General features: G+C 38.4%; 1 protein-coding gene across 1 annotated transcript; it reads right to left on the reverse strand.

The window, feature by feature from the left end:
- Positions 1-425: 425 nt before the first annotated feature.
- twe (twine) lies at positions 426-2,424 on the reverse strand. The gene has a single exon (XM_064683039.1). The coding sequence runs from the start codon at positions 1,953-1,955 to the stop codon at positions 639-641; it is 1,317 nt and encodes a 438-aa protein (XP_064539109.1). The 5' UTR covers positions 1,956-2,424; the 3' UTR covers positions 426-638.
- Between the last annotated feature and the right edge of the window lie 20,317 nt (positions 2,425-22,741).

A 22,741-nucleotide genomic window follows, 5' to 3' on the forward strand; every position in this document is an offset into this window, starting at 1 on the left:
CCGTTAGGATCTTTAAGGACCGAGTGGATCGCATAGTTGGATAGTTGGATCGTCTCTTGATTAGAAAATTCTTGTGTATAGATTATAGAGTTAAATCAATGTATAATTTATGGTAAGTATATTTTCGACTTGAAATTATTTTTGTTTGAAATAAGCTCTATATAATTCCGAAAATATTTTTTCTGAATTTTTTTTTTTTTTTTTGTATACAAATAAGTTTGCTTAACGATTATTTAATGCATATGTATATATATATATATTTATACCTTAAGCGAGTTGGTCCGATTTAGAAACTGTTTTTTCATTTTCCGTTTACAGTCTTGAATCGAATAATTTTATTATATCAATATAATTAAATATAAGGAAAATTTGAGAACTAAACTAAGTGAAACGCCAAAAACACAAAAGCAAAAAAAAAAGAAAATTAATTAATTAAATAAGAATTTTGTTGCACTGACTAGAGGACATTTTGAAAACATTTTAGAACCGTCAACAATAGAACCAGAAATGTAAAACCAAAATAAACAAATACAAGAATTCCACTTAACACATTGGACAACGCAACTAAACGGAACTTAAAATTTGCGTCCTTTGGTTAAATTTGACACCTATTCACATATACCTATATATTCGGGGGATCACTCGGCGTAGAGCAGCCGGGAGCGCGACTTGCGCAAGGTGCGTGAACGTGTCGATGAGGAGGAGCTGCTGCCGCCGCCGCCGCCGCCGCCTTCAGCTCCGCCAATGCCGCTGTCGCCACCGTCGCTATCGCCGCACTGCCAGGACTTGGTTTTGGCGCGAAACAGACGATATTCCTCGTTGTGTGCCGGCGCCAGCATGGGCACATAGTTGCAGGGCTCGCACAGATCCATGTAGCTGGTGAAGAACTCCTTGTAGCCATTGTGCAACAGGTACAGCTCCGGATAGTCCAGCGAGGGATAAATGTGGGTGTGCACATTGCGATCGTTGTTGCGCAGATAGCGAAGCAGCTTTGGGCCGCGCTCCGACGAGAATTCGCAGTGGAACACGTAAATACGGCGTTGTCCGGCGGACTGGTCTGCAGCCGCAGCTGTCTCCGTTGGAAAAGCATCCTTGATTTGGGCGCGTGTGTAAAGGTTCAGTGCGCCACGTATGTGACCGCCATTGAACTCGTACGGATAGCGACAATCGATAATCTGGTAATGGCCCGACAGATCGGCGAATTCGCCGCGCATCAGACGGGCCAGAGTTTCGCATGATATTGTCTTGAGGTCCCGGTGCCGCACGCCGGAGAGCAGCACGGGCAGGGCGCACGGCTTGCTCAGATCGCCGATCAGCGCCGGCTCCTCGGCCAGGGCATTGAGTATGTCGGCATCGTTCATGGACGCGGCTTTGCGCATGTGGTTCGTAGCGGGCGGGTTGTGCTGCAGTTGTGAATCATTTACGGCTTCGCCGTGCTCCGGGGGCGACACATCCAGCGAATCCTGCTGGGACATGCTCAGGCAGCGCCGTACGGAACGATTCTTATGCGTTGCCTCGTGCTCGCCCGTTTTCAGCTGGCCGCTGATCAAAACATCCAAATCGCCTGGGAGCTTGGCCAGCGGCAGCTGCTCCAACGTCTCCAGCTCAAACATGGCCATGTATTCGTCATCCAGCGAGTTGCTGGAGTCGTAGCTGGACGAGACGCTGTTGTAGCTGCGCAGCGTGCTCGATTTGGGCGTGCCGCCGCCATCGAGCAGCGTGTCACGCATGTTCTGCGACAGCTCGGTGATCGGCGAAAGGATGCTCGAGTTGCCGGAAGTCTGGCGCAGCAGCATGCGCTGCAATGGCGACTCGCAGCTCAATTTGCCATTCGCCTTGTGGCGCTTCGCCGAGCTTGGCCTTGTGTTCTCCAGATTGTCGCGATCTGTCGCCAGCAGCTGTTCGTCCTCGTGCCCGCTTTCCTCCAGCATCAGGCTAAGCCGCTTCCCCGCCATGCCGATTCAGATTCACCTTCGGATGTAGATTTCGATTTCGTTCAACAGCAATTTATTTATTTAGAAATGTTTTTTGCGAAAAGACTCCCGATCGCGATCTCTAGCTTTTTTTCTGATCTTTTGGCAATTGGATATTTAATATTGAATGGATATTCTATATTAATGGCCTCGATTGGTGGCGTTTCTTTCGGTTGCTGCTTCTCTCTGATTTTCGCGCTCTCTTTGCCCGAATGTCACTTATCGTTGGCGCCGTTTTCATCTTTCTCTAGCTCATCCCACACACATACACAGGCACACGTACACGCAGCCGCGCACAGGCACACGCACACGCGCGCACTTGCAGAATGGTAAACAGAGCGCGTTAGAGGTGGGCGATAGTTTGATCTTGAACTTTCATTGTTTCAGTGTCAGCTGGTTTTCAAATTCACCACATTGAATTGATTTGTGCTTTGTGAAATAGTATAAACATCAAATTTGAAGGAAATCTTTTAGCTGATATTATTTTAAATGATTTCAAGCTATCACTTGTCTAGACTGTTAGCCCAGTACAAGCGCGGCATTCAGATAGTGAGTAAATAAGTTCTTGTTCATAAAGGAGCGGGTGCAACTCTTCGATCTCTTTGGTCTTGTACTTAATACATACATACATATGTACATACATACATACATACATACATATTTAAAAAGCATTTTTTCCCCATTTCAGATTAACTATGTCTGTGCATGTCTCAACCATTAGGAAGATCTCAAAAATCCTCTACATGTTCAAAAATCGAATCGGTGTCCCTGATTACAGGTAAGTAATTCTTAACAATTCACATTAATTACATAAGAGACGTGCACCTTGAAGGTTGCTGGCGTGCCTATGGGCGTGTATATACATATATAGGTTATATATACATATATAGGTTATATATTATATAGGGCGCAGTGGGTCCTAATTTGCTTTTCGACCCAGGGGATCTTCAGATCTCTGTGAAGAACGCTGTTGCGTACGAAATATGGAGCTGCTTTGAAGAGATTCAACTCTTTTTCGTTTAGATGGAGCAGCCAAGCCCCAGATCTGTATGGCATATCGCCAGATGGGTGCCACAGGGAAAGTTTGCTGCTTGGTTTGAAGAGCCATTATAGCTTGGTCAGGTTCCCCTGATGTGGCTGGCGAGCTCACTCAGACTTCCAAAGGAACTTCAGTTGCTGGCTATAGGAAAACTATTTTAATTACTAAAAACGATCCGTTTTTGTCTGTAATATGGTATAATGATCTAATCCCGAAGAGTCTCATTTGCGATTGATCAACGTGCACATAGATATCGACGTCCGATTAAGGGGTATACCTATATTTCTATATATTTTATACATTTTGTCTTCTTCGAAGAGCACGTTGTGTCATTTGGCCAAGTCTTGCTGCAGAGGCGAGCCCGAACACTTATTTACTAGCTGGCTGTCAATTTAATCGGCCACGTTTTAACCTCAGCTGTCAGCCCGGTTAAAGCGCCGCTTTTGTCGCCGTTTCCATCGCCTTCGATCTGTGGCTGGATGTCATTACCAAATTCAAGCAAAGTGCTGTCAAAAGATAATTACCGTTTTAGCTTTTGCGCAGACAACCAAATGACGCCAACGCAACAACAACAACTACAACAACTCTTAAGACGTTGAAACCAGTTTGTGTTGTCGTCGTGTTTGGTACATTTCAATAAAACCACTAAAATTGTTGATTAATTCGCAAGCTTTTGATACAGAAGTTGATTTTGTTTGCTTGCGCTAAACAAGCAGCCGACTGTCAGATACTCTGTGTTTTTCTGCAATTAATCTTTATTGGTTTTTAAGTAAAATACATTGCTTCGGATTGGGACGGGACATACTTCTTATAACTTGAATACTCCTGCGGAGTATATATAGCCAAGTCCAGTTTCTTATTTATCTATAAATACAACTGCATTATACTGTTTTGTAGATTCTAGAAACTTTGACACAAAAATTCAACTCCAGGCACAAACATTTTAAAGCATAAATAATTTCAGTTTACCTAGCGCTGACTTAATAATAGTTAGCAAAAAAATTAAGTACTTTTTAACTGTTGTTTTTTGTATGAGTAATATAGAGTATAACAATGAATATGTGTGTATGATTATGTTAAGCTTGGCGCCAGATTCTGATTGTCATCTCGATTCTTATTGGATAACAATTAGGACGAAATGCGAATTGGAGAAATTTCGGTTGTCACATACATCCTGCTAGTTGTGACATGTGCGGATACGTTAAATATCAGTACACATTTCTGTAACAAAAACATAATATCGTTTTCGAGAATATTTATTTATATAAGCGAGTTTTTTCTGACCAATGCAAAGCTTAATCCGAGGGAGAGGAGAAATTGAACATTTTACTGCAACTTCCTTTGGGTCGAAAGTAAGCACTGAGATTGAGTTGTAAAAAATTCGACCCAAAGCGCAGGCATACGATGGTTAAAGCTAGTATTTAGTATTTTCAAAGTAATTTATCCATATATTATATTATTGTAAAGAACCTTTATTGGCCTGTATGACTTAGAGTTCCAAGCACTGTAAAAAAGAGCAAGAAGTCGCCCGTTGAAACTCGGCAGCAATTAACAATTAATATATATATATTTTTTTTTATTTATACCCTGAACCCACCGAAAATATGTGAAAGGGGTATTATGTTTTTGTGCAAACGAATCTAACAGGCAGAAGGAAGCATCTCCTACCACACAAAGTACATATATTCTTCATCGATATCAATAGCCGGGTCGATCTAGCCATGTCCGTCTGTCTGTCTGTCTGTCCATCCGTTCGTATGTAGGAACGCAAGGATCTCAGAACCTCTAAGATCTAGAGGGTTGAAATTTTGAACGAAGGTCAACATAGTCCCCCGCAGTACGAGTCCGATAATCAATAATATGCCTGGTTCGATTAAAATCGATTTCGATATCCTGTTTCTTTAACAAATCTCTTAGGCTTAAAATATAAAGTCACCAAAAGTTGACATGTAACTAATATAGTAGATACAGGTTAAGTATCTTTCATTTTATAGCTATTGCCAGATATATATAATCAGATATTAATATATCAATTGGAACTGCTCACCAGTTTTAGCCACAATTTTAGTTCAATTGCTTTTTTGAGATTATACGAATGTTCAACTTATGTTTTAAAGCACAATGAGATCAAGATCTTCATCAAGATCGGTTAGGAAAGACTTTGTGTAGCCTTACTTAGGACAGAACTTTTCTTTGCCGAGATTATGGCTAAATTAAGAACTGACAACATTGACTAGTTTCTTCTGGTATTTGACTTTCAAAAGTGTCTGCTGGGAATCTTGTTGAGTAGATTATGAAATCGAAACTCCAACTACAACACCAAGTTGACAGGCTACTGGAAAAATCGAAACACACACACACACACACACACATACATACGTTTATTGTGGATGGGGCCAGTTCATGCTTGTCTGCCACGATTAGTGGCAACAACTGGCAGCTCCTAAAAGCAACTTTATTGGCAAATGGGGCGAAGACGTGCATCATTTTATTATAGCATTTTTTCAGCACACGCTTGTACATACATGTATATACTATACATGGTTAGGTATATATTATTTTATTTTATTTTTTTTTGTTATTTTTTTTTGCGCTCATGTGCGCGGCGCGTACAATTATTAATTTGATACGATATAATTGACATGTTGGCGATGCCAAAAGGAAGCACTAACATGAAGCCGGAGCTCTGGCAACGAGCTAAGCCAGAGCGACGCATATTAACGCCACACGTCTGTGGCCAAAGACCGGGCCACGACCGGGACGAACGGGACGAACGGACGGACACTGGATCTTGTCCACGTACCGTCCACATTCACGTCTTCGTCGGCTGGCAGGCAGGCGTGTAAATTGTTTTTACTTAATCGTTGCAGACACAAACGCACATGTTGCTTGCAACAGCGATTGCCGCTGTTGTTGCCTCTTGGCTCTTGGCTCTTAGCTGTTGGTAGTTGGCAGTTGGCAGTTGGCAGTTGGTGGTTGGCAGTTGCCGCTTGGCCGATCTCCTCTGATATCTCTGTGGCTCGCTTTTGGTAATTGCAGCTGGGCCTGTGCTTCTGTGTTACCTGCATAACCACCGCCAATCGGCGGACGTTCGTAGAAAATTGTTATTGCTAGCTAACTTGTTGTTGTTGTTGTTGTTTTGTTAGCCAACTTAGTCGGTCAGACATGCAAATTTGTGTGCGTGTGTGTGTGTGTTGTCTAATGTTAGTTGTTTGTTATTTTTTATGCAAATTTTCGTGTTACTTTTCTTGTTTTCCTTTTGACAAATTGTCTGTTAGACTTAATGATGGAGCGTACGAGTAGTTTGGAACGTTTATGCGCATAATTGTGCGCTTATGGAACCTGTGCATCTGCCATCTGCCAGACAACTGACAATATGCTACATATGTTATATGCAGCTATTCTTATGGAAAGCCAATTGAAGGAGTTGTTAAATGCAAATTTTATGGAGTATGCATTTGTATCTTATTTGTTTGCCGGCTATTAAATGTAATGCCTCCTTGACTTGTCAAGTTCAACTCGTTTAAATGTCTTCCTTTTTTTAGGCTGCAGCTAATTTGTATAATTTTGTAATTTTCTTTGAATGATCAAGTCGCCTGTCCAGAACACGTTCCCTTTGCTCGCTTTCCTTTTGACCGGACTCAAATTGAAAACAAGTACAGCGAGCGGAGCTGCCCACTGATTAAAAGCGATCGCTTTAAGTATAATGTGGCCGAGGAGCAGCGAGTGGTGCGATCTGTGAGTGAAATAAATGGCTTCATAAAATTTTGTAACCATAATTTGGTTGAGCACACGAAACAGATGAGCAGAGTAAATTGTTTTATCAGTCGATAGTTTGTTGCCTGGCCTTGTTGTTGCTTGATTTGGTTACGCCCCTTGCCCCTGCCTGACTGCCTGCCTGCCCCTCTACTGCCTCCCCATCGACATGCACGGCTAATAATCAGGCAGACGGAAATGTGTCTGTAGGCACAAAGTGTGGCCATTAAGCGATACATTATAATTAACTGAACAAGCCAAGGCGAAACGCGAGGAGTGAAAGGGATTGATGTGGATATGATGGAGTCGGGCCAAGTCCAGTTCCGAGCGGAATGCAGCTGCCAACGGAAATTGTTGATAAGAGTCGTCGTATATGATAACATCATCAATAGTCTTGCCCGGGGTCTATGCAATTATATAAATTATATGCAGCAGTTGAGTTCGTTTAAAATTAAATTAGTATAATGCCATTCTCTGCTGCTGCTCTCCCCGTTGTTGGGTTACACCTAAAGTCTATAATCTGCCGGGTATACCAACTTGTACATAATTGCCAGTTTTTCACCGTCCTAGTCACACCATATCGCATGCTTTGTCGGCTTCTGCTCATCGCCTCTCATATATGTGTATGTCCACTAATTATATAGTTCGCCTCGCTGGCGCATCTGCCAGTTAAACATTATGCCACGGGGCATAAGATTTTCATGACGCTACTTTTCTGCCACACAACTTCAAATGATAGTTGATTCAATATAAATGATCCATCATTTGGCAAGTCAAGAGTCAAGCTGCTGTTCGCACTACATCCTATCGAAGGCCTTTTCATTTTTAAGCATGTATAGTATATCAATAGGGTTCTCAATAGAAAATGAGCTTTGTTTAGGTATCAAAACTTATAATTGTTATTTTTTTGATCAAATACTGTTACATGATAGTTATCCGAAATTGATGAGGTGTTGCTCAACTATTATAAACATAGCGAACTTCTTAATCACCTTGTTTGTGTAATATATCTAGAAAAACAAAAATAAAGGGGACTCCGACTAGAAGATACTCTGAACCTAGCGTCAAGCTGCTGTTATTAGTTTCTAGCTTCCTCTTATAGATATATACACAAAGTAAGGCAAAACTTGCAGTTTACGCTGCGACTGCGCTGCTTCTTGCCTTGGGTCCACTCTATGGATAATACTATCGTGATTTACCTCGGGGCTTTTTGACCGTTCCTTATCAATTTGCCATTCAAATGTTTTGTAAATAAAAAAGACCAAGTTTTTTGGCCCCTCCGGCTTGAGAACGTATCCAAATAGCGAAGTATTAAAAGTCCCGAGATATGCCGGGAAACTAGTATTACAAACTTATTCCACGAACAGAAGAAAAATCACGTTTAAAATTTGAAATCTCTACATTTAATGAACCTGAGATCATACTGCCGGATTAATAGGAAGACAGACAGACGGACATGGTTAGATCACCATGGATTTAAATGCTAAGCTCGATTAAGTTAACTTGATGGGGAACCCATTGTCAACTTTTGACCTAATGTTCTTAAGGCAGCTATATAAAAAGGAAAACGAAGAAGCAAAGTAGCTGGACGTCATCCTAGATAAGCGTCTGACTTATAGCCCGCACATCCAGACCCGCACATCTCGACTTAACTGGATATTGTGCAATAGATCCAAATTCCTCCTGATGTGCGGTATTCAGAGATTTGCTCAAAAAACATAATTTCGACATCGATTTTTATCGATTGTTCGGAAGCGGAACAAATTATCGTTCATCGGGAAGAAATTCAGGCTACGAGGCAATAGGAGGGTCTTCGTTTATATCATTTATTATTTCGGGTAACTAGCTCTACTAGTCCAAGATGTTATCGTTAGATTCAAATTTGCCATGGGTGCAATTATCTATAATTAAAGTCGGGTAATACGCGCTTACTATACAAATTAAGCCCGTTTCATGCTAACAAAATATTTGTTGGAGCCAAAGCTTATTCATTTTCCGAATAGGAAAAAAGGAGTTATTTTCTAAATAATAATACAAATTTTAGGCAATGGACTGAAAGGAATGTGTCGAGGAACACATACAAAAATATTGCATAGAAAATTTATAAAATAGGTTGTCAAATATTTCCCCCTGTATCAAAGTTAAAAGGCAATAATTATGAACGTGATGAAAGTTTATATCTTGGTTAATATCTTGTATGCTTTTTATTTTATTATTTTGATCAGCGCATTGAGATCTTATATAATATTTTATAATAATATTCGCCGGGTCTTAGGTGCCATTATCTGAGATTGTGTAAGAGCTTAATTAATTAGTTTTTACTAGTGAATTTTCCTGCTTAGTAAGTCGGCGGTCCGTCTTTTTTTAAGTCTTCTGGTGGATGCTTATATTATATGAATATGCCTATCTTCATTTGGAACTCAGGGCAATAATGATGTACTATTTGAATCTTCTTAGTTTTGGGCTTTAATTGATCTTTGTGACAGGCTAATTTTCAGCTTTTTTTCCAACTCTGGCTTATCAAAATCATTAGCAGCAAGAAAAATGACTGAAACAAAAGGTAAAGTGTGTAATTTTTATGGCCACACACCACACACACACCAACACCAACAGCAACAACAGCTATGCTTATACACACACACACACACACGCGCGCAGAGGTAACACAATTTAACACCGCCGCCAATGTAGCCATCAGGCGGCATGCAATGTTCGGCTAACGAGCAAAAACAACTACAACAACAACGACAACAACAACGGCAACAACAACAAGGAGAAGAACAAGCATTACTGCCCCTGCCGCCGTTGTGGTAATCAATTTTAAAATTTATGACAAAATTTGCAGCTTTAAATTATGCCATTAAGCACGGCATGTAACTCATATCGTCAGGCGGCGTCGCGTTGGCTTGAAACAAGAAAAAGCTGAAGGAGAAACATGTTAACTGCTTTCTTGCAACTGTGTGTGTGTGTGTGTGTGTGTGTTGATGTGTAGGTGTATGTGTGTGTGTGTGTGTGTGTGTGTGCCTGTGCATGCAATGGCGTTTGCATTATACGCTCGTATTTCGCCACATTCAACAACGCTGCAGACTTGACGGGTGCCATAACTCATGCCCCGATGCCGGAGCCAGTTGAGAGTCCGAGTCCGAGTCCGACTCGGAGTCCGATGGAGACGGAGCAGCAGTTGTTGCAATTACAACTGGACACCACATGCTACAGCTGCCATGTGCTTATGTCTGCTATGTGTGTGCGTGTGTGTGTGTGTGTGTGCGCGTGTGTGCGCGTGTGAGTGTGTCGGCGTGTGTGTTAAATATTGCAATTTATCACGCAAATGCGTTTTTCAATTTTAACATGCCGCCAGGCATCATAAAAACGTTACAAACCTACAATATGAGCCAACACACACACACACACAAACACACACATAGATGACAGCAACAACAATAATACTAGGACGGGGGAGGGTGGGGGGAGAGAGGGGGTTCCGTTGTAAACCCCACAAAAGGGAAGTGGCCAGTCCCATAGATCTAAAGCACCACACGCTGCCCACGTTGATGACGGCTCACGTATCGTTTATACACAATATGTGGAAAAAGAGGGGAAATATGAAATGAATGGGCAGACACACAGCTGGGGAGCTAACTTGGAAGCCAAGGTGTACTACGGCCGTCTGATGATGAGAGATGGTTGATGGAACACGAAAAGTGCATTCGCGCATCTTGCAGCAGCTTAACTTAAAATAGTCAAAAATATATTAACACGTTAGCCAAGAGGACGCTTCAGATGACGTCCATGAGTTAGCCACGAATCAGACACGCAATCACCTATCTATGGAGACGTTAAGGCAAACCATAAAGTTTAAAAACCCCGTTGGGTTTTATTATATAGAGTCCTAAATTGATGGTATTAACACTATTTCTACCAATGGTGTCAAAAGACACATTTTCAATTTTTAACTTGAAATTATTTTTCAAGTTAAATAGTTTTTTCGAAATTTCCTTTTTGATAATTCATTAATTGATTGTTAAATTGATTTTGTGGTAGCATAATCCTCGATAAAAAGAAAACAAAAAGAGTATAATTTTAAAAACCTTTTCCTCTCTTATTAGCTAAGGTGTCAAAAGACACCTTTTGGTTAAGGTAAACACAAAACCTTGGTAAAAATAGTGTTAAAAAAAGCAAGCCCGACCCATAATTTAATCACACAATGTGCAATATTTCGATGAGTCACATCCGACTCCATAGACTATATATAGTAAGATTAATGTGTTGTTTTATATGAAACTTGGCTTAATTAATAGGCTTGTTACCTTTTAATATATTAATGTTTATTTATGTGACTCTACGAGCGACTGTTGCGCTCAATTTTGTAAGAGAATTTGCACTTTTTGAATTACTTGGGCAAAACATTTTTTTAATCGATCTTTAGAGGAGCAGCTCATTAATCTTCACTGATATAGAATTTTCACTATCTGCCGAGCATTTGTTTAAAGTTTTAAGTCGAGAAATCGTCATAATACTCTGTAAAAGACAACTATAGGTTTATCAGCATGAAACGTGGCTATCGCTAAATTAAATGCTCTGATAGTTGCGAATTGCTACTGCAAAAAATTTCGGCACTAGCTTGAGTTAAATCTAGAGAGAACAATTATAAATTTTAAAGTTGGCTGTCAGTATGACACGCGCGTAATATATACGACACTTGATGCCGCTGTCTATGCGTTACACAATTCGTGACAAAATTAAAATACACTCTGCGAGGGTATAAACATGCAGTTAATGCTATTGCCCGCAAAAGGTGCACTCAATTAATAGTTGATTTGCTTTACAAGGCCCAATTAGCTATGCACAGTTCGGTTCGGCATCAATGTCCATCACACTCTTTTCCCCTTTTGGCATTTGAAAATGTTAATAACAGCCATGGATATGGACAGAGGACACGCCAGTATGGTAACGATGTTGTTAACGTGGCCGGGTCCATGCGTTAGCCGGGGCACTTGTCATCTGGTTGTTCAACTGTCGATTGGCCAGAGACATTCGATGCAGATAGCGGTCTAAATAACTGGCCATGTTGAGGCTGGTTGGCGCTGCCATTTAATCTTGCGCTCAGCAGCGCCCGGGGCCCGAGTGTGTGGCGTCCATTAGGCTATTCGCAATTTGCAAATCAAATCAACGACATTCGTTTAAAATGCGATTCATTTCATTGGTCTTTCGATAAAGACCCAATCGACTCTGATTTTGAGTGCCTGTATGCGATCTTGGAGATTAATAAATAATAAGAGTTAAGAAAACTGTTCATCTGCTGGTTGATTTTATTCAGCTTACTTTGGAGTTGGATTTGTGCCGGCTATTCAGAAATCTGATCTCATGATTTCAAAACAACGGGTGTGGCAATGATGACTAAATACTTTGCTATCGCAGAGACAGCTCATTTTAAAATATATATATTATATATTTTGTTTTATAAGTCGAGATCAGTTATCGTCTAAACGAAAACAAAATAAGCATAAACCTACAAATTGTGTATGTATGTATGCATGTATGTACATTGATACATCAGGGGCGTCACTAATGAAGTTTGTTATAAAATTTTACGACGCTCTTAAAATATTGTATTTTAATGATTGGCTAAAACAGCCCGAGGCGTCAGTTAATGTATTCGCACTAAATGTAAAGTGGGCGACCAATTTGCATTCAAATATCATTAATAAACATCTTAAATAATTATACATATTAATACATACATAATACATAAAAGTTTGGTTACGTTTTCGAATTGCTAACAAAAATATTGGCATATTTTCAAACATCTCAAATTTTGCTCTAAAATAATCAGGCAAAAATACGCGTGGATTTTACGAAAAGTGTGAAACATCTCAAATGAATTTTTGAGCAATGATTGATAAACAATTTTGAAAGACTAACAAAATCTTCGATGCGTGCCTTAGATAATTATTAATTTCTGCTAGCTTATTGATAAATTTAAATATTAAATTGGCGCAATATTTAATGTCAACAAATTTCGCAAAAGTCGTAAAGTTTCATAAGGAATTTTTATGCGCAACAATGAACTACGTGTTTTGTTATTTCGTTTCAATATATTGTTCGATATTTATTTATAAGAAGCGGCATTATTTTGGACAAATTGAAATGTGTTAATATGAAGCGCTATGCATAATTTATTATTTTTTAGCAAGAACTAATGAAAAAAGATAAATAGAATAAGGCAATAGGTTACGACATGCTTGCTTGCTTGTTTTTTTTTTTGTTTTATTTAATCTAACATCCATGATCCAACTGTCAAGAGTCATTTGAATTTAGCTTAAATATCACAGCTGTTTTTAAAATTTATGTTAATTTATAGCGAATTGTAAATAAGCGGCAAGGCTCACGATTTTGCTTTGCCAGCGGCAAACAATAGATTTAATATTTAATGAACTTAAGTTTATTGTGGATTCGAATTCTTTGTCGTGCCTTTGACTTGATCACATTTAGTTCAATGCAAGCGTCATTCGGCTTTGTTGCCTTTTGTGATTGAATACGTTTTATTGCTTTGTATTCAATCAAATTAGATAACAATGAATATGATTTGTATTGCTTTAGATGTGTACAATCAAAATTAATCAGGAAGCTTACACAATGCATTTTATGCCGGCTACGGCTTCAGTACTAACAAATAATATACGAATTCAAGTATTATTTAAATTGATTTACATGCTAATAGGCTTTTACCTGATGTTATTATACCCTGAACCCATTAAAAATGGGTAAACGAGGTATGTTGTATTTGTGCAAATGTATGTAACAGGCAGAAGGAAGCATCTCCGACCCCATAAAGTGTATATATTCTTGATCAGCATCAATAGTCGAGTCGATTTAGCCAAGTCCGTCTGTCTGTCCGTCCGTATGTATGAACGCAAGGATCTCAGAACCTATAAGAGCTAGAGATTTTGGCTGTAGGTCCTCCTAGTGCCCGCACAATTCGAGTTTGTTTCCTATATTCGATAATTTGCCCCGTTTCCAAGTAATCGATAAAAATCGGCATCAAAATCCTGTTTTTTGAGCAATTTCGGCAAATAATATGAGCTAGAGTCACCAAACTTGACATGTAGCTTCTAGAATAGTATATATGTAACAAGTATCTTTCATTTTATACCTATCGCCTGTTGGAAGAAGAGGGTTCAGGGTATCCCCTAGTCGGGAGCTCCCGACTAGAACCTCTTACTTGTTTTTTTTTATCATTAGTATTAAAATAAGATGCTACTCGTTCTCAACATACTCTATTTAAATTCCCCTGTATAGGGAATTATAATTTTGTCATGAAGGAAAACTCAAAAAATATATATGATTTTCCTTGATCGGTTTAAAAAGCCTAGTCGATGCCATAGTAATGATCAGTCGAAAACTTTTTGTCAAGATATATTGACCATCCCCATTTATTAGTTTCACTATGCTCCTTACATATTGGGAAGATCTTATCAATTTCCGAGTACATACTAGCTCAATAGGAAGAATGAATTTCTGTATGGCAAAATTTAGGTTTTCAAAAGTATCTTCACCAAACTTAGCAATCACGAGCTTCGCCATTCTCTTTACATACCTGCGTATCTAGGAATCTAGGACTTTAGGAAGCATCCACTTTTGCAATTTTTATACTGACATTTGGCGGATATTCCTAGTATTCTATTTGCAGAATGTTTGACCTTAGCGTTTTCAAATTTAGATTTTCAACTGTTAAGTGTTTTTGACACTCCAGCGAAGAGAAGAACAATAATTTGGTCACGATATGTGAACTCATTGTATTTTGGAAGGTGACGATAGCCTGAGCTTATAAGCCCGTGTCCAAAAGTCGTTTGGTTTGATGAGAACTAACGATCGGTCGTAAAACGAGTTTCTTAATGACTATTAATTTTTGTGAAAACAAACAAATACCCTAACTTAATTTATGGATTATGGTGCTTAGCCAACATAAGATTTGATTTCGGTGATTCTGGTTTTAAAGATATATGTTTCAGTTTTTTGTTTGTAAATTGGGGTGTAGTTGCTATTTATACTCTTTTAGAAGGTAGCTTAGGCCGAGCAAGAGTACCAGGACGTCTTTTTATTCCAGTCTGAGTAGGTAGAATCGGATGATTATCTTATTTAGATGCCAAACAAAGTTTTTGTGCAGAATACTTATTCCACAGATAGGTCCCGCAAATTTTCTATATGTCTGCAAGGGCATTTAATCTTCTAAACTGACAACTTTGCATTCCAACTGTCCAGCTGTCATTAAACACATCAAAGAATATTCTTTGATTGGAATGAAAAATATTATTTTAATTGTTATGTTATTTTTGAAGAAGAACTAAGATATATCTTCGAATTACTGCTTAATGTGTTATTGGAGGTTAATTTGAATTTTTGCATATAAGAAAATATCGGGTATACCCCGGCAAAACTGATCAAGTGGTCAAACCATGATCAAAACGCCCAACCTTGTGAAAATCGGTTGAGTTTTGACCGAGTTATGGGGGTGGAGAATTTTGACCTATGTCTACATAGGATACTTGAGGGTAGCATTTCCACATGAATTTTGACTAAAAATAATGTTGCCAGATTTAGATGCCCAACTGATCTAGAGGTCAAACCATGATCAAAAAGCAAAACTTCTTGAAAATCAGATGAGGTTTGACCGAGTTATGGGTGTGGGAAATTTTGACCTATGTCTACATAGGATTTTGGAGGGTAGCATTGCCACATGAATTTTGACTAAAAAAAATGTTGGCAGATTTAGATGCCCAATTGATCTAGAGGTCAAACCATGAACAAAAAGCAAATCTTCATGAAAATCAGATGAGGTTTCACCAAGTTATGGGTGTGGGGAATTTTGACCTATGTCTACATAGGATATTTGAGGGTAGCATTTCCACATGAATTTTGACTAAAATTAATGTTGCCAGATTTAGATGCGCAATTGATCTACAGGTCAAACCATGATAAAAAAGCAAAACTTCATGAAAATCGGTTGAGGTTTGACCGAGTTATGGGTGTGGGAAATTTTGACCTATGTTTCCATAGGATATTTGAGGGTAGCATTTCCACATGAATTTTGACTAAAAATAATGTTGCCAGATTTAGATGCCCAATTATTCTAGAGGTCAAACCATGAACAAAAAGCAAAACTTCATGGAAATCGGTTGAGTTTTGACCGAGTTATGGGTGTGGACAATTTTGACCTATGTCTACATAGGATATATGAGGGTAGCATTTCCACATGAATTTTGACTAAAATTAATGTTGACAGATTTAGATGCCCAATTGATCTACAGGTCAAACCATGATAAAAAAGCAAAACTTTATGAAAATCGGTTGAGGTTTGACCGAGTTATGGGTGTGGGAAATTTTGACCTATGTCTATATAGGATATTTGAGGGTAGCATTTCCACATGAATTTTGACTAAAATTAATGTTGCCAGATTTAGATGCCCAATTGATCTACAGGTCAAACCATGATAAAAAAGCAAAACTTAATGAAAATCGGTTGAGGTTTGACCGAGTTATGGGTGTGGGAAATTTTGACCTATGTCTACATAGGATATTTGAGGGTAGCATTTCCACATGAATTTTGACTAAAAATATTGTTGCCAGATTTAGATGCCCAATTGATCTAGAGGTCAAACCATGAACAAAAAGCAAAACTTCATGAAAATCAGATGAGGTTTGACCGAGTTATGGGTGTGGGAAATTTTGACCTATGTCTACATAGGATAGCATTTCCACATGAATTTTGACTAAAAATAATGTTGCCAGATTTAGATGCCCAATTGATCTAGAGGTCAAACCATGAACAAAAAGCAAAACTTCATGAAAATCAGATGAGGTTTCACCAAGTTATGGGTGTGGGGAATTTTGACCTATGTCTACATAGGATATTTGAGGGTAGCATTTCCACAAGAATTTTGACTAAAAATAATGTTGCCAGATTTAGATGCCCAACTGATCTAGAGGTCAAATCATGATCAAAAAGCCCAACCTTGTGAAAATCTGTTGAGTTTTGACCGAGTTATGGGTGTGGACAATTTTGACATATGTCTACATAGGATATTTGAGGGTAGCATTTCCACATGAATTTTGACTAAAATTAATGTTGACAGATTTAGATGCCCAATTGATCTACAGGTCAAACCATGATAAAAAAAGCAAAACTTCATGAAAATCGGTTGAGGTTTGACCGAGTTATGGGTGTGGGAAATTTTGATATATGTGTACATAGGATATTTGAGGGTAGCATTTCCACATGAATTTTGACTAAAAATAATGTTGCCAGATTTAGCTGCCCAACTGATCTAGAGGTCAAACCATGAACAAAAAGCAAAACATCTTGAAAATCGATTGAGTTTTGACCGAGTTATGGGTGTGGGAAATTTTAAACTATGTCTACATAGGATATTTGAGGGTAGCATTTCCACATGAATTTTGACTAAAATTAATGTTGCCAGATTTAGATGCCCAATTGATCTTCAGGTCAAACCATGATAAAAAAGCAAAACTTAATGAAAATCGGTTGAGGTTGGACCGAGTTATGGGTGTGGGAAATTTTGACCTATGTCTACATAGGATAGTTGAGGGTAGCATTTCCACATGAATTTTGACTAAAAATAATGTTGCCAGATTTAGATGCCCAATTATTCTAGAGGTCAAACCATGAACAAAAAGCAAAACTTCATGGAAATCGGTTGAGTTTTGACCGAGTTATGGGTGTGGACAATTTTGACCTATGTCTACATAGGATATTTGAGGGTACCATTTCCACATGAATTTTGACTAAAATTAATGTTGCCAGATTTAGATGCCCAATTGATCTACAGGTCAAACGATGATAAAAAAGCAAAACTTAATGAAAATCAGATGGGGTTTGACCGAGTTATGGGTGTGGGAAATTTTGACCTATGTCTACATAGGATATTTGAGGGTAGCATTTCCACATGAATTTTGACTAAAAATAATGTTGCCAGATTTAGATGCCCAACTGATCTAGAGGTCAAACCATGATAAAAAAGCTAAACTTCATTAAAATCGGTTGAGGTTTGACCGAGTTATGGGTGTGGGAAATTTTGACCTATGTCTACATAGGATATTTGAGGGTAGCATTTCCACATGAATTTTGACTAAAAATATTGTTGCCAGATTTAGATGCCCAATTGATCTAGAGGTCAAACCATGAACAAAAAGCAAAACTTCATGAAAATCAGATGAGGTTTGACCGAGTTATGGGTGTGGGAAATTTTGACCTATGTCTACATAGGATAGCATTTCCACATGAATTTTGACTAAAAATAATGTTGCCAGATTTAGATGCCCAATTGATCTAGAGGTCAAACCATGAACAAAAAGCAAAACTTCATGAAAATCAGATGAGGTTTCACCAAGTTATGGGTGTGGGGAATTTTGACCTATGTCTACATAGGATATTTGAGGGTAGCATTTCCACAAGAATTTTGACTAAAAATAATGTTGCCAGATTTAGATGCCCAACTGATCTAGAGGTCAAACCATGATCAAAAAGCCCAACCTTGTGAAAATCTGTTGAGTTTTACCGAGTTATGGGTGTGGGAAATTTTGACCTATGTCTACATAGGATTTTGGAGGGTAGCATTGCCACATGAATTCTGACTAAAAAAAATGTTGCCAGATTTAGATGCCCAATTGATCTAGAGGTCAAACCATGAACAAAAAGCAAAACTTCATGAAAATCAGATAAGGTTTAACCAAGTTATGGGTGTGGGGAATTTTGACCAATGTCTACATAGGATATTTGAGGGTAGCATTTCCACATGAATTTTGACTAAAAATAATGTTGCCAGATTTAGATGCCCAACTGATCTAGAGGTCAAATCATGATCAAAAAGCCCAACCTTGTGAAAATCTGTTGAGTTTTGACCAAGTTATGGGTGTGGACAATTTTGACATATGTCTACATAGGATATTTGAGGGTAGCATTTCCACATGAATTTTGACTAAAATTAATGTTGACAGATTTAGATGCCCAATTGATCTACAGGTCAAACCATGATAAAAAAGCAAAACTTAATGATAATCGGTTGAGGTTTGACCGAGTTATGGGTGTGGGAAATTTTGACCTATGTCTACATAGGATATTTGAGGGTAGCATTTCCACATGAATTTTGACTAAAAATAATGTTGCCAGATTTAGATGCCCAATTGATCTACAGGTCAAACCATGAACAAAAAGCAAAACTTCATGAAAATCAGATGAGGTTTGACCGAGTTATGGGTGTGGGAAATTTTGACCTATGTCTACATAGGATATTTGAGGATAGCATTTCCACATGAATTTTGACTAAAAATAATGTTGCCAGATTTAGATGCCCAACTGATCTAGAGGTCAAACCATGGTCAAAGAGCCCAGCCTTGTGAAAATCTGTTGAGTTTTGACCGAGCTATGGGTGTGGGAAATTTTGCCCTATGTCTACATAGGATATTTGAGGGTAGCATTTCCACATGAATTTTGACTAAAAATAATGTTGCCAGATTTAGATGCCCAATTGATCTAGAGGTCAAACCATGAACAATTAGCCAAACTTCATTCAAATCAGATGAGAGTTGACCGATTTATAGGGGTGTGAAACAGACAACTTTCATACAACCGTTTTCCGCCTATTTACAACTGTTGCGGGCGAAATTTCCTAAATCGCTGGAACACTTATTCATTAGGTTCTTATGTAGAGCTTCGAAAATAAGTTTGAAGCAAATCGTGCAAAACTTAAAACTTCACCAAAAATTCTTAGAATCGCGCTTTCCACCGAGGATGTTTTGATTTTACCACCAAAACTTTCACCCCGATTTCCAACAAGGAGGAATGCATTTTTCGAAAAGTGAGAAACACCCCTCAAATGAATTTGAACAAAAAAGTTTCATACAAACGTTATTCGCGATTTTTCCATACATGCGGGTGGAATTTCCTAGCTCTCATGGTATGGGCTGTGCGTTGATCACCAATCAGTCAGTCAATCAGTCAGTCAGTCAGTAGAGGTCAAACCATGAACAAAAAGCAAAACTTCATGGAAATCGGTTGAGTTTTGACCGAGTTATGGGTGTGGACAATTTTGACCTATGTCTACATAGGATATTTGAGGGTACCATTTCCACATGAATTTTGACTAAAATTAATGTTGCCAGATTTAGATGCCCAATTGATCTACAGGTCAAACGATGATAAAAAAGCAAAACTTAATGAAAATCAGATGGGGTTTGACCGAGTTATGGGTGTGGGAAATTTTGACCTATGTCTACATAGGATATTTGAGGGTAGCATTTCCACATGAATTTTGACTAAAAATAATGTTGCCAGATTTAGATGCCCAACTGATCTAGAGGTCAAACCATGATAAAAAAGCTAAACTTCATTAAAATCGGTTGAGGTTTGACCGAGTTATGGGTGTGGGAAATTTTGACCTATGTCTACATAGGATATTTGAGGGTAGCATTTCCACATGAATTTTGACTAAAAATATTGTTGCCAGATTTAGATGCCCAATTGATCTAGAGGTCAAACCATGAACAAAAAGCAAAACTTCATGAAAATCAGATGAGGTTTGACCGAGTTATGGGTGTGGGAAATTTTGACCTATGTCTACATAGGATAGCATTTCCACATGAATTTTGACTAAAAATAATGTTGCCAGATTTAGATGCCCAATTGATCTAGAGGTCAAACCATGAACAAAAAGCAAAACTTCATGAAAATCAGATGAGGTTTCACCAAGTTATGGGTGTGGGGAATTTTGACCTATGTCTACATAGGATATTTGAGGGTAGCATTTCCACAAGAATTTTGACTAAAAATAATGTTGCCAGATTTAGATGCCCAACTGATCTAGAGGTCAAACCATGATCAAAAAGCCCAACCTTGTGAAAATCTGTTGAGTTTTACCGAGTTATGGGTGTGGGAAATTTTGACCTATGTCTACATAGGATTTTGGAGGGTAGCATTGCCACATGAATTCTGACTAAAAAAAATGTTGCCAGATTTAGATGCCCAATTGATCTAGAGGTCAAACCATGAACAAAAAGCAAAACTTCATGAAAATCAGATAAGGTTTAACCAAGTTATGGGTGTGGGGAATTTTGACCAATGTCTACATAGGATATTTGAGGGTAGCATTTCCACATGAATTTTGACTAAAAATAATGTTGCCAGATTTAGATGCCCAACTGATCTAGAGGTCAAATCATGATCAAAAAGCCCAACCTTGTGAAAATCTGTTGAGTTTTGACCAAGTTATGGGTGTGGACAATTTTGACATATGTCTACATAGGATATTTGAGGGTAGCATTTCCACATGAATTTTGACTAAAATTAATGTTGACAGATTTAGATGCCCAATTGATCTACAGGTCAAACCATGATAAAAAAGCAAAACTTAATGATAATCGGTTGAGGTTTGACCGAGTTATGGGTGTGGGAAATTTTGACCTATGTCTACATAGGATATTTGAGGGTAGCATTTCCACATGAATTTTGACTAAAAATAATGTTGCCAGATTTAGATGCCCAATTGATCTACAGGTCAAACCATGAACAAAAAGCAAAACTTCATGAAAATCAGATGAGGTTTGACCGAGTTATGGGTGTGGGAAATTTTGACCTATGTCTACATAGGATATTTGAGGATAGCATTTCCACATGAATTTTGACTAAAAATAATGTTGCCAGATTTAGATGCCCAACTGATCTAGAGGTCAAACCATGGTCAAAGAGCCCAGCCTTGTGAAAATCTGTTGAGTTTTGACCGAGCTATGGGTGTGGGAAATTTTGCCCTATGTCTACATAGGATATTTGAGGGTAGCATTTCCACATGAATTTTGACTAAAAATAATGTTGCCAGATTTAGATGCCCAATTGATCTAGAGGTCAAACCATGAACAATTAGCCAAACTTCATTCAAATCAGATGAGAGTTGACCGATTTATAGGGGTGTGAAACAGACAACTTTCATACAACCGTTTTCCGCCTATTTACAACTGTTGCGGGCGAAATTTCCTAAATCGCTGGAACACTTATTCATTAGGTTCTTATGTAGAGCTTCGAAAATAAGTTTGAAGCAAATCGTGCAAAACTTAAAACTTCACCAAAAATTCTTAGAATCGCGCTTTCCACCGAGGATGTTTTGATTTTACCACCAAAACTTTCACCCCGATTTCCAACAAGGAGGAATGCATTTTTCGAAAAGTGAGAAACACCCCTCAAATGAATTTGAACAAAAAAGTTTCATACAAACGTTATTCGCGATTTTTCCATACATGCGGGTGGAATTTCCTAGCTCTCATGGTATGGGCTGTGCGTTGATCACCAATCAGTCAGTCAATCAGTCAGTCAGTCAGTCAGGACAAACAGTTTTATATATAGACATGGACAGATAAGTAAAATTAAAAACAACAAAAAAAAATAAGTTTTCACTTTGTATCGTCGTTAGTCTTTCACCTGTATTGAGGATATTTAATCGACACTCCTTTCCACTGATGAATGTTTAAGTGGTTTTATGCTAATTACTTAGATGTTGCGGATTGCATGAGCCATTTAATTTATTTTATAGTTTTGATGATGGCATGTTGGGTATTTGATTTGTTTTATCCGTGCTGACCATCATCGTATTTTAGTTGATTGCTTTGCATAATTTTCAATGCGGTCAAATTAATTAGCGTGGGCTGTTGCAGCTCTTGTTACTAGTGCATTAGTTGTTGTTGGTGTTAACAATTTATTTATGTAAAGTTAATTCGGTGCCAATGCAAGAGTTGTGGCTTATAAATGTAGCTGTCAGTTGTCATAATTTATAGAATAACTGTCAGTGCTGAAACACCTCCGAACACGATTTCCATTGCTGCTGCTGCCGTTGCCTTGGTCCAAAAGAGGCCCGAAATGTATCGTAATCATAGCGTCAACATTTTTGATTTATGCACACAGTTTATTTCT

The sequence above is a fragment of the Drosophila montana genome, unplaced genomic scaffold (genome assembly GCF_035044405.1).
Source record: "Drosophila montana isolate Dmon_TW-CO22-7 unplaced genomic scaffold, ASM3504440v1 contig_2581_1, whole genome shotgun sequence".
Taxonomy (NCBI): Eukaryota; Metazoa; Arthropoda; class Insecta; order Diptera; family Drosophilidae; genus Drosophila; species Drosophila montana.

Coding starts and splice junctions, on each gene's coding strand:
- twe (XM_064683039.1), bottom strand. CDS start 1,955: ATGGCGGGGAAGCGGCTTAGCCTGATGCTGGAGGAAAGCGGGCACGAG.